The following is a 12,925-nucleotide window of genomic DNA, read 5'->3' as shown; positions in this document are numbered from 1 at the left end:
ACAAATCTGGTTTAGCCTGCTGCAGATGGAGAAACACACAGGCCAGCCGCCTGTCGCCCAGCTTAGCACCAGCCAGCCGGCAGATGTGAGGGAGGCCACTGGGCCCCGCCGGCCACCAGTTGACCACAAGCATGAGTGCGGAGCCAGCCCAGCCGAATCTTAGGGATAAATGGTTGTTTGAAGTCATTATGTTCAGAGCAGTCCAGATGCTGGAGACACTGAGCTGACCGTCTTCCAAATCAGAGGTCACCCTGGCAAGCTCACTTCTCTTGCATCTTTTGATGACAAGCCCTTTTTATTACAGGGTTTGCCACTGTTTGGGTGATGACGAAGAGAAGGCTGAAGTGAGCTGAGTGGAGGCTTGGAATAGATGCTTCAAGGAGGAGGCGGCTTAACCTGCACCAACATCTGCAGATGTGCTCTCCGGAAGCTGGTCTGGTGGCACGGGATGACCCCTCAGGATGCTGAAGGCAGCAAGGGGCCAGTGAAGGTTCCTCAGAACCCGCAAAGGACCACGTAGACCCCAAGACGGACATAGCTACTCAGGAGTGTTAGGAGCTGGTACTAACACTGAACACTGGAGTCTCCTGGTTTGTGGTTGTTATGGATTGAATGTACGTGTCCCTCACAAATTAGCATGTTGAAATCCTCACCCCCAAGGTGATGGTATTGGGGGGTGCCTTTGGAGGTTAACTAGGTCATGATGGAATTAGTACTCCTATAATGGAGGCCCCAGAGTTCTCTCCACCACGTGAAGACACAACGGGAAGTTAGCCGTCTGCAGCCTGGAAGGCCTCACCAGAACCCGGCCACGCCTGCACCCTGATCCTGGACTTCCAGCCTCCGGAAACAAATGCCTGTTGTCTATAAACCACCCAATCTATGGTACTGTTACAGCAGCCAGACAGAGGAAAAGGTTGTTTCATCTCTAAATTATTTCCTGCCACTTCCAACTCCTACTTCCACAGAAGTGGAATCTGTAGCTACAGAATAAACCTAAGTTAGGTCTTCGGATGTCAGATCATTTCTTACCGGAATGTGTATTTCCCATCTATGGGCCTTCATCAGCTATCGTCATCTACTTCTGTGACCACGCAGTGCTCGTCTTCCCCGCCAGATCTCAAGGCCCCCAGGGCGGGGCCTGTGTTTATACCGCCCACAGCATCCTCGGCACCCCCAGGCCCATTCTGAGCCTTTAGTTCCCCAGAGCCCACCATTTTCTGTGAGTTCTTCGAAATAGAGCATTTGAATTGGGGTATGAGACACTGATATTTTATCGTAAGCCACAATTACCCGTCTACAGAATCACTAGAACATGCGTTTGCACATATGTGGTATCCACGATGCCACTTTCGTCACTAATTTCCTTCTTGCCTTTTCTAACTCCATGAGGTGGGCGCTTATGTCAGGCCTTGTTCTGGTTGCCGGGGATGCATCCACACACCAGACAGACAACTCCTTTTGTCTTGGAGTGAGGAAAAGACACAATTACAACGAAATGTGACAGTTGTGCCAGAGGAAGACTGGATGCTCCCAGCACACGCAGCAGTCACTGCAACCTGACTTCTTTCCCTTACAGCCAGGGGAGAAAGGGGGAGGGAGTGGGATCCCCTCAGCCACTGTATGAGACTGAGGACAAATGTGGCCGAGAGAACAGGTCTAAACACAGCTCTGGGCACCCCACGGGTTTCAGGAAGGTGAGAAAAAGCAGCAAAAGAGAACGAGGAGTGGCCAGAAACATAGGAGAAAACCAGGCCAACTCGGCGTTTTGGAAGCCAAGGGAGGTGTTTCTTGAGGAGTGCTCAAGGACCACAAAGGATGCTAACTTCAGACGAGGACCGAGGCGACCCATCACTCCCCGCCACAGGTGACCCGAAGAGCAGCGTCAGCAGAATGGATTTAACAGCAAATGCGGGAAGAGAAATTAGGGAACACAGAACACTTTTTCAAGACTAGAGACCATGGCACAATTGGCAAAGGAGAGAGGTGTGGGCTCTCACGGGGGCTAAGATCCAGTGTGTAGAGTGTTCTAGAAGGAAGAAGAGAGGGCTGCAAGGAGGGGCATGTAGGAAATGTGCTGTCAAGTCAAATACAGCGAGACCAAAATTCCACTGGCATTTGAAATGGGATGAACTCAGTAGGAGCACCTTCCACGTCCCTAGGAGTAGGGTGAGGAACGCCTACCCAGAGGCACCCAGGGCTGCACACTGGACGGGGCCTTGCTCTTTCCAAGAAGAGACAGACTTGGCATGTTACCTATCTGATGAGGAGCGGCCAGTGGAGGTGGCATGAAGGAGAGGAGAGGAAGGGGGTGCAGAGTGGAGTCCCTGAGGAGAGGATGGGATCCGGGCGGTGATGGGATCCAAACGTGGCGGTTCAAGTCTTTTCTCCTCAAACATCTGGCCAAGGGCACAACTCCATCTCCTAAGCATTCCAACTGAAGACGTGTGTGTGTTCTGCCCCACCATTTACTCATGCTGCTCCATGATTAGGATGGGGTGCGTCACACATTATCTAAAACTTGACAGCTCCCAGTGTCTGTCCCAAACTCCTGCAAACTGCCAGGACACACCGCGAGCCCCACAGCAGCCTCTGCTGGTGGACAAGGTGAGCATATGGCCTAGGTTTGAAGCATGGTTTTTATGGCTCTGGCCGTCCCGTCTTCTCCAGGGGCCTCAGCTTTGGCATTTGCACCTCTGCCCCCAATTTCTCATTTTTTCAAGAAGGGGCCAAGACCCGCTTTGCCCGGCAAGCTCAGTCCACCTTTCTGAAATGCTTAATGCCCTAGATCTGTAATGTGATTTTCACTGTATTATTACTCCACATAACTTTTTTTTTTTTTTGGAGATGGAGTTTTGCTCTTGTTGCCCAGGCTGGAGTGCAATGGCACGATCTTGGCTCATCACAACCTCCACCTCCACCTAACACGTTCAAGCAATTCTCCTGCCTCAGCCTCCCAAGGAGCTGTGATTACAGGCATATGCCACCACGCCCAGCTAATTTTTTGTATTTTTAGTAGAGACAGGGTTTCACCATATTGGTCAGGCTGCTCGAACTCCCGACCTCAGGTGATCCACCTATCTTGGCTGGTGGGATTACAGGCGTGAGCCACTGTGCCCAGCCACATAACTGTTTCATTAGCTACAAGAAGCTTCCCACACCTTGATGACCTAAGGCCTTTGGCTAATATGAACACAAGGATGAAGTAGACTACAGTGAGTAGGGTTGTGGACCAGTTACTAAACCCATTTAAACTTCAGTTTCTGAAAACCAAGGTTAGTAACATACCATTTCATAGGATTCTAGGGGGATCAAATAGAAATGGACACTCCTGCCACATGGTAAGTGCTCTTCAAATGCTATTACACAATGCAAGTTTCCCCTCCCCTCCATTATCTCCTAATCATTCTCCATGACACCCTCCTTCCACCCCCACCAAAAGGTGCTAGATGCAAGGGGGGGCATGCAGAATTCAAGCACTGTTTCTTCCCATGAAAAAAAAATCAGGTTTCAAGGTAGTCAGTCACATCTAATAGTATACTTAAACATACCCCTCTACTTTTTTTTTCCTACTTTTCGTAGTTGATTTCTATTTATAACAAACGCTTGTGTTGAGGGCTCTTGATGGACGGCAGCGAGGGAACTGCTCTGCTGTATATGAAACCCTGACCCAGAGCCCCTCTACTTATGAAATGTGTAGTTGGCAGCCACTTCACATACATTTTCAGCTACAGAAAATATATTCAAGGAAGAATGTTAAAGTTTCCTTATATCCTACAAGGGGTTCTCTCTAGCTGTAAACAAATCTGGATGAAATATTGTAATCCGAGTATACCATTTCCCACGTCGTCAATCTTCTGTGCTGGTGGGAGCCAATCCAGTTACACACTGGAAGGGGAGTGAAGGTCCCAGGGCTTCTCCACACCTCACAAGGCCCACCCTTGTTTCCACCGACCCTCTCTTTGACCTGAAACCCCCAATTTCCTCCACGGGCAAAATAAAACTCAAATCTCTCTAGACTCAAAGACTTAAGACTATGCCAACCTATTTGTTTGTAATTGCGCTGCCCAAGGCTCCTGTTTCCTCTCCTCCAGCCACTCTCCAGAGCGCTCCTCAAGATTTTAAGTCTCGCACAGCCAGACTGTATTTCCCTTGGTCAAGAAGCAACCACGGAATATTCTACCTGCAGGAGATAACAAATGTTGACTAATTTATGGATGAGAACATTCTAGAGTACTTTTGTAGCGAATTACCCCCATTCTGAAGGTTAAAGTTTTTCCTTCTGATGATCTAGATGGGGTCCACACACTACAGCATGCAGCCCAAGTCCAGCCCATGAGCAGAGATTCTTTTTTAAAAACGGTCCTTTAAAAATATAAAAACCTAAGGCTATGTGACAGAGATCACATGTGGCCTGTAAAGTCTAAAATATTTACTGTTTGGCTCTTTATCCAAAACTGCTGATAGTCCCTCTCGACAAGCGCGTAAAAGATGAGTCATGGCCTAAGGGAATAACTGAGAGGATGCGTAGAAACCTGGTCAGCCTATGAGGAACCTTGAGGGGCGATGTTTTTTTATCCCAGTAATTTGGCAACTCGACTCCAAGCACCCAATTTTGTGGATGAACCCCAAGGAGTCTGTCAACTTTCGAAATCACCGCAGCTGTCTGCCACTTGCCAGACTTATTTTGGGTAAGCAATAATAAATAGAGAAATAAGTAATAGTTGGAGGTTGTGAGTAATAAAAAGCTATTTAATGTTTGATAGACAAAGTCCATAAATCTCCTTGAATAAAGATGCTAAAAATGTTATTCTCGTTTTTTAAATAGTTTCATTTTTACAAAGTTCTGTACATAAAAATAAATATACAGAAACAAACCCCATCAACTGTCTGCATCAGTAATCCTCACTGGTGGGCTCACCATTGATAAGGAAGACATCATTCAACGCAACCTGTCACAGAGACTGTCCTAGCAGCAAGGATTTCTAACTTCAAAAGAACATTACTAGGCCTCTTTTATCAAGATTGCTAATCATCTAGAGGCCTTTACCTACCAACTAGCAATTAGCCATGAAATCAATGAATGCAATCACTGTCTCCAAGTAGAATGTGACCAATGACCTAATGCCTGGAGGCAACATCTATACCTTTTGCTGACTGGAGCCCTGACATATGCAGGTGTAGTTAGGAACAGAAATCAACCCCACCTCCCCTTGGCTAGTCACTGTGAAAAGCGTGCGTAAGGCAATTGAATCGAGGGTTAAGGATTCATCTTGCTAATGTCAAAAGCGACACTAACAAGATTCTTAGCTTCATCCGCCAGATGACGGGCCTCTGCGTCCAGGTCTCCAGGAGCAGGCTCCACCTCCTTCACCAGACAAAGGGTTATAACCTGGGATGACAGAAAAGAAGCACAACAGTATCGGTAAAAATCTGAAAATCTGGGAACATTGTATATCCAAAATAAAATTATGAGAGTGACATGCAAAGCACTGCAAAGATACGGATTCTAAGGGACATTTAAAAAACCTTTTAGCTACATAAAAAAAAAAAAAACCTTTATATTGTGATTGCCGTTTGAATTGATTTTCTGGTGGGGAAAAAAGTCATTCAGCTTCTTTGTCCTAACCTCCAAAACACATGCAAAAGGGTCACCAAAAACTCTCTCAAGATGGCCTGATTTAAGTATATGAATCCTCCTATCACAGTGCTTACTGAAACTCATACATTCAAATAAGGGCTGTTCAAGCTACAGAAAACGGATTAAAAAAAATCAAAACAGAGTCAAACTTGTCACTTCTACCAGTCAGAACGGGGTCATCTGTATCCTTCCCTACCCCCCACCACCCCACTTCCTCGTGAGCTTCCCAAAGTCAATGGACAACTGGTGACCTGGTTGAGTGCTAAGGTTCTGGGGCCAGCCAGAACTTAAATGTTAGTTTCACTCCTTACTTGCAGTGGAATCGCTGGGCAATTAAACCCTGTGCCTCAGTTTCCTTATTTGTAAAGCCAGGCTAGTCAAAGCCCCAGCTCAGAAATGCTGGGGACACTGAAAGAGGCCGTGCATGCCCTGCATTCCATCTTCTACGATTTCCATTCCTCTCCTAAATATCACCTCTACGTGTCTAAAAATAGGCTTCCGGCAGGACCATTTAAAAATAGCCTTTTCTTTCCAGATGCATCACCTTCTCTACAGCAAGCCAGGTTTAGTCTTCTGACACAAAGGGGATTATAGCTCAGCGTTTAAGGTCAGCCAAGTTTGTGGCCCTGCTGCCTTGGAGCCCATGTCCCACTCTTTCCTCAGTCCTCAAAGACGCCATCGGGGCCTCTGCGATGCCCCTCTCCTCCTGTGGAGGATACAAAGGCTTCCGCCTTGGTTCCTAGTGTTCTAGTGTCTTTGATCTTTCCTTCCTCAGCAGTAACTTGCAACTCTTAGCCAGAATCACAAACGACTGCTTATTTTCGTTTGTGAGTCCCATCTTCCCAGATTTGAAATTCTCAGGGATGGGATGAAGACAGACTGCTGTGGCATCATCCAGAGTCCCTGGGGCAGCGCTGCACACAGGAAAAAGCTTTGGATGAGCATCTGTCTGCTACTCCTTGTTATTTGCAAGAAACAAGGTGGTCCCGGCCAGAAAGACCAAAACCGCTGTGTTCCAGCTCCTTGACACTCATGTGAAGATTGGCAGACAAGCCCTCATCCTACTTAGCTCTCCCCTATGGGGCTGCAGAAGGATCAAGTGAGAATACTATAAGTACAATCCTTCTAAGTACTTAGTGAGGACCTAGGAGGTGATTTGCATCTGTTTCCTTTATTGAATCTTCACAATCCTAAGGAAGTAGTCTTAATTTATGGACAAAGAAACAAACAATCTTGTTCCTAAAAGGCAACTATATCCTGTAAGTGTTGAAAAGTTGTTAACATTTGACATCAGTGGTGCTTACCACCTCCCCGCAAAGGCTTTCTGTCCGATTTCCGTTTCAGGACAGACGAAGTGGAAGGCCCAGGACTGTCTTCCTCCTGTTTGAACACACACAGTAGTAAGAGGCAATTAAAACATTCTACTTGGCAATCTTCATCTACTGCCTGCCAGCTGGCCGAGTTCTCCAGTCACCTGGGGCTTCTTTGCATTTCCTTTGTAACTTTTTCCTTCTTGCATGCTTTCCCACATTTCAATCTTCTGTCTCCTTTTCTCTTCTTCAAGCTGAGAAACAATCACAGTTTACAGAAAGAATTCAGAAGCTGCCATTTCTCTCAAAGACAATGCTAACTCTGATAATTCTTAACTTAAATGTCTTTCAGAACAAACTTCACCCTCGTTTTCTTTAGTTAATAGAACTGTTGTGATCTGGTGGTGTGAGTTTAACTCACATGAGCAGCTTTGGTTTTTGTACACTATTAAAGAAAGCAAAGTGTTTCATGAAAAAACTTACTGACTCCATTCTTCTGAAACTCACTCCTGTCAGGACATTTTTGGAAATGTGGCAGACACAGGCACATGCACACACACACACTCACATGCTCCCTGCTCCAGCCTGTCCCTCTTTTTGTGCTCTGGACCTTTCATTGTAATATATTCACACATCCAGTGTTCCCTAACAATAGTGTATTCTTCTTGATATCACCAATACTTAACATGGTAGGAACTGAAATGCTTATTGAATCTAATGGGATAGGACCTGGTCCTAGAAGCTTATAGACAACACACACACACGCATCGTTATCCACTAAGCCTCAGACAATTTCTATGTACACGTTCAAACTGAAACCAGTTCATACCTGTTTCAGTTTCTCCTTATGCTTTTCAACCTGCGCATTTAGTTCTTCCTGCATTTTCAATCGAGCAGCTGCTAAAGCTTCCTGTCGTTTAACAACAACATCAGGTTCTAAAATTTCAGGAAAAAATGGAGATAAAGCACTCTGTACAATATAAAATAGAAACTTTTGAGTGTCCATGTTATTAAAAGTATAAAGAGGTATGGACATCAGACAATGAAACAATATATTTTTACACGAGTACTCCTAACCCCTCTGCATATATTTTACTGCTTCAGGAGGCAGGGGTCTGTTGCTGAGCCACAGATTTTAGCCCCAAATATCTACATCACCAGAAATCTGTTAGAAATGCCAATTTCTGGGTTCCCCTGTGCAATTCCGATTCATAAAGCCTGGGATAGTGGCCACACAGAGCACATCTTGGATACCTTAGTGACACCCACAGTCTCTAGGTTGACTAGAATCCTGGAAGACTACCAAGGAAATATAAAGTTTTCTAAATCATTATCCATCCCTTAATTAGCGCAGAAGATTCTTATTTCTACAGAAAAGAAAAATCCTTCCAAATAGCATTATGAGTAGAAATGAACTCATTTCTACTCATAATGTCTACTCATAGAGTCTCGCTCTTTGCGACAGAGCTAGACTCCATCTCATAGAAAAAAAAAAAAAAAAAAAAAGAAAGAAAAGACAGTCTCACTCTGTTGCCCAGGCTGGAGTGCAGCGGCACAATCTCAGCTCACTGCAACCTCCACCTCCCAGGTTCAAGCGATTTCTCCTGCCTCAGCCTCCCTAATAGCTGGGATTACAGGCGCCTGCCACCACGCCCCACTAATATTTGTATTTTTAGTAGAGACAGGGTTTCACCATGTTGGCCAGGCTGTTCTCGAACCCCTGACCTCAAGTCATCCGCCTGCCTTGGCTTCCCAAAGTGCTGGGATTACAGGTGTGAGCCACCGCGCCCCGCCGAGAACCATATACTTCCAACTGCCCAGGCTGGAGTGTAGTGTGTGTGGCCCGAGCATACCCCACTGCAGCTTTGACTCCCTGGACTCAAGTGATTCTCCCGCCTCAGCCTCCTGAGCAGCTGGGACTACAGGTGTGTGCCGCCACTCCCGGCTATTTTTTTTTTTTTTTTAAATACAGACAGGGTCTTCCTGTGTGGCCCGTCTTACTTTTAATAAGAGACTAACTCTTAATATAAAGAAGGAGGTGCAAAACCACCGCTTGCATTTCGGTTATCAGGACTAACCCACAGCAGCCGCAGCTTGGTCCAGCTGCCTCTGCCTCGAGGCTCTTAGCCGGGCGGAAAGCTTCTGAAAGACCACGTAGAGAAGGATGCAGCTGAAGACGATGTACCAGCCATAGGTGGCCAGCAGGGAGCCCACTGAAAAGAAAAAAAGTTTTCAAAAAAAATAAAAATGACGCTACCAGTTGACCTTTCCGTAAGACTCAACAAACACAAAGCCTAACTCCTGCCCTCCAAGCCTTCGTGGTCTAGGCTGAGGAAAACAGCCTCCTAAGTAGATCGTTAAAACATGAACAAGAAGCGCGACGATTCAGGGATCACTGAGAAGTGAGACTTCCCAACCATCTGGGGAGTAGGGGGCAGTTAAGGTGTGGAGGGCACAGCAACTGGGTTTTGAAGAATGAAGAGCGACTAATCTGAATCAGGAAGGCAAAGGCCTTTCAGAACCACATATAAAGGGGTGACAGCGCGGGGAGTTAGGAGTGTGTATGGGGCTGTGTGGGGCAGGTCCCAGAGGCAAACGCCAGGGCACGAGTGACCCCAGGAACTACAACAGGAAGGCCTTGGTTCGCAAAACAGACTTGCGCAAACAAGGGCCAGCCGAGCCGCCCTGGGAAGTGCGGCTCCCGAGAGGCCTCCGCGCAGGGTCCCGGCCTGCTGCCCAAGGTCCGCGTAAGCGCCAACGCCCGACCGTTCCCAGGCCTCCCAGGCTCCGGAGCCCGGTGCAGCGGAGGACGACCCACCGATCATGGCTGCGCGTCGCAAAGGTGGCGGCGCGCGCCCTGCTGCCCCGCAACGACTCACCCGTGATGTGCAGGAAGCGCAGCCCCTCAGTCTCCAGGGCCGGCCGCGCGAACAGGGAATCCTCTTCCCGCTCCATGACCGCCGCCGCCGCCCAGCCCTGCCGCCGCGCCTCCAGCCGGGCGCTTCCGGTGCGCTCCTACGCACACGTGGCGCGCCCGGACGCGGTCGTGGTCCCGGCCAATCGCAGGCCGACCCCGCCCCGTCGCTGGGCCAATCGCAGGCCGACCCCGCCCCGTCGCTGGGCCGAGCGCAGGGGGGCGTGGCCGAGGGGCGTGGCGGGGGAGAAATCCCGGCTACACTCGCTGGGGCCAGGACAGCGCGTGTGGGAAGGTTCTGTGCTATCTCTTGGCTTGAGTCGGGGTGGAGGACGGATCCCTTTCACGAATTTCTTACCGAATTTCTACTTTCTTTCTTTTTTTTCTAATTGGACACTGAAGCCAAGGAGGTCAGTGGTCGCCCGGAGGCAGGATTTGCACCCACATCCTTGCCCGGGGCACACTGGACAACAGGGCTCAGTAGGTTGACGACTCCCAGCATTTGAGGGTTGCAGCCAACGTCCACCCCAAGTGAAAATACGAAATGTGAGCAGCCTCCTGCTCCTGCTGCTGGTGATACCTTTCAGGCCAAGAAAGTCCCCACCGATCCTCAAGGTTCTTTCTCCAAAATCAAAGCCTCTTAGGAAAGAACGATGATAGTAACTGCTCTAACCTGTGTTGAATTGTACTGTATCACCACAAGACACGATCAGAGTTACTTATAATAGTGTCCTGGCTGTGTTCCTCTGCCTGCAATGCCGTCCTGCACCCTCTTCCACCACTCAAATGTAACCACCTTTATGGTGACTATAACCATCCTATTTGAAATTTGACCTTGGGTTTTTCTGGAGCATTTGAAGTGCACATACCTAGCTGTGTCTCAAAAGAAGCGCTGGGAATTGGGAATATAACTGAAAAAATAATGAATAAGTGACAACATCCGAGTGCTGCGTCACCACTGTCGCCAGGAGCAGTGTGGGGAAGGCAAACCATGACATGAAGCGTGAATGCAATCAGTGTTTCTTCAATGCAGGTTTGCCAAGAAGTTCCTCAAGGGGGACAGCTGCAGGGATTTGAGCACTGACCTCATCAAGCTTTCCCAGCAGTGTGTTCAGAAAGCAATAAAGGGGACCTGGCATTCATGAGCCATAGCAAAGAAAAGCCTGAAAGCTCTTCTTCCCTGTTGGCCACCTTGAAAATGGACTCCTCAAATGAACCGAGGACTCTGAGTGTTATCCATAAAGGCTGTGAAGATAGCTTATCGATTTAATGAGGAATTTTAGGAGGGAGAATTTCCTTCTCCATGTTTGCCCTTCAGTTGTAAAAGATGATGAACCATCATCACTCTAGTTTGCTACAGAGTGATTTCTCACTTGCTCTGGCATCTTGCAGGAACATTTATGTGCTAAATTGAATGACTTCTGTGGAACTACAGTTGCAATTCTCAGTCCCAGATTAGCTTTAAATCCGCCTTACATCTAAATACTGATAAACTAGACAGGATGAGCAGGGTTGACTGAACTCTTTTGTTAGGCTGTGAAAGACATGAGGTAGACTGTACTGGGGTCATAGTTCATGGAAAAAAATGGTTAGGGCCCCACGTTTCTCTCAGGAAACTCATAGCAAAACAGTTTCAATCAATGCTTGGGAGCAGTTTTATTTTTATATAGTAACTTAACAGGGTGGTTTAACACAAGAGTTCCCCATCTTAACAAGGTGTCAGATGAAGAGTTGAGAGCTTCAAGAACGTTGCAGTGGGCCAGCAGTGGTGGCTCTTGCCTGTAATCCTATTGCACTTTAGGAGGCTGAGGCGGGAGGATCACTTGAGGCCAGGAGTTCAAGACCAGCCTGGGCAACACAGCAAGATCCCATCTCTACAAAAAAAATTGGCCAGGCACGGTGACTCATGCCTGTAATCCCAGCACATTGGGAGGCCGAGGTGCATGGATCACCTGAGGTCAGGAGTTCAAGACCAGCCTGGCTAACATGGTGAAACCCTGTCTCTACTAAAAATACAAAAATTAGCCAGGTGTGGTGGTGGGCGCCTGTAATCCCAGCTACTAGGGAGGCTGAGGCAGGAGAATCACTTGAACCTGGGAGGCGGAGGTTGCAGTGAGCTAAGATTGTACCACTGCACTCCAGCCTGGGTGATAGAGCAAGACTCTGTCTAAAAAAGAAAAAAGAAAAGAAAAAAACCCCACAAAACTTAGTTATGGAAGATCCTAAATTGCAGATTTGTTGTTGCCGGCTTTCAATCCATGTCAATGAATTAAAGTCAACATGCACAGTAAAAAAATGCCAAAATGTTGCATCTGATTAAATGAAGGGAATGTTTGCTTTATTTGCCTTGTTTAGCTACCTTATCCTGTAATGTCTGTAATCACAAAGATGGAATAAATTGTAACATTTTAGGTTCTATCATTAAAAAAAGGCACCAATCCTTTTCACTCAGGACTTCGCGATATAAAATGGAAACCAGTATTAACTCATGAAAATAATGCACATTCTAAGCATATAGAAAACCAAAGTATCCTTGTAAACTATTGTGAACTAGTGTTGTATACGTATGTACATATAATGCATATATTCCACTAAAATCTAATAGATATTAAATTATTTGAATGCATGGATGATGGCTTTTCAGTTCCTGGCACATTGATCTTATGGTCCTATTGATAGACGTTACTCATCCTAGCCAGGAATTTGTTACCTTTGTCCTTCTAATCAGGTGTTATAACCTCACCTGGCTTGGCTGTCTACAACTGGAAAGGTATTTCAGCAAACACTTTGCTCAATGTAATTGCTCAGGTATTATTTGCAAAAAGAGGACAAAGGTGGACAGTAACCAGGGCTGCCACCTGTCACTGACTGTTGTAGGCTAAATGATTGGCCTAGGCTAAATGAGTGGCCCTGATTTGTCATTCCTTCTCACAGCCATATCCTTGCTATGGCAAGGTGAAAGGAGTATATCTCCCCATCATCCTTTGACTGTGTACTTGGCGAGGTGGCTTGCTTTGGTTAACAGTAATTGGGCAGAAATAAGTGTGTCAGTTTTGAGTG

The 12,925-nt window shown here is 47.0% G+C and overlaps 1 protein-coding gene across 3 annotated transcripts; it reads right to left on the bottom strand.

Moving 5' to 3' along the window:
• Positions 1 to 3,092: 3,092 nt before the first annotated feature.
• On the bottom strand, positions 3,093 to 9,968 carry SELENOS (selenoprotein S). Of its 3 annotated transcripts, none has more exons than XM_032175548.2 (7): positions 9,831 to 9,968; positions 9,030 to 9,164; positions 7,781 to 7,887; positions 7,116 to 7,205; positions 6,946 to 7,021; positions 5,300 to 5,392; positions 3,093 to 4,183 (listed from the first exon to the last, which is right to left on the bottom strand). In XM_032175548.2, exons 1-6 carry the CDS (start codon positions 9,904 to 9,906, stop codon positions 5,313 to 5,315), a joined length of 564 nt encoding a protein of 187 aa, XP_032031439.1. In that variant the 5' UTR covers positions 9,907 to 9,968; the 3' UTR covers positions 3,093 to 4,183; positions 5,300 to 5,312. The 3 variants fall into 3 exon arrangements, with proteins under 3 accessions (XP_032031439.1, XP_058283659.1, XP_032031438.1); XM_058427676.1 differs by having other exon boundaries at positions 4,046 to 4,179; positions 9,831 to 9,944; XM_032175547.2 differs by lacking the exon at positions 3,093 to 4,183 and having other exon boundaries at positions 4,732 to 5,392; positions 9,831 to 9,944.
• Positions 9,969 to 12,925: the final 2,957 nt, after the last annotated feature.

Source organism: Hylobates moloch, unplaced genomic scaffold (assembly GCF_009828535.3).
Source record: "Hylobates moloch isolate HMO894 unplaced genomic scaffold, HMol_V3 SCAFFOLD_14, whole genome shotgun sequence".
NCBI classification, from domain to species: domain Eukaryota; kingdom Metazoa; phylum Chordata; class Mammalia; order Primates; family Hylobatidae; genus Hylobates; species Hylobates moloch.
Note: the sequence above shows the minus strand (reverse complement) of the source record. Positions and strands in the feature narration are given on the sequence as shown.

Excerpts from the sequence above, each read along its gene's own strand:
- SELENOS (XM_032175548.2), bottom strand. The coding sequence starts at position 9,906 with ATGGAGCGGGAAGAGGATTCCCTGTTCGCGCGGCCGGCCCTGGAGACT. Across the intron at positions 9,165-9,830 it reads GCGCTTCCTGCACATCACGG|TGGGCTCCCTGCTGGCCACC; the intron begins GTGAGTCGTTGC and ends TTTTCTTTTCAG. Across the intron at positions 7,888-9,029 it reads CCAAGCTGCGGCTGCTGTGG|AACCTGATGTTGTTGTTAAA; the intron begins GTTAGTCCTGAT and ends CTGAAATTTTAG.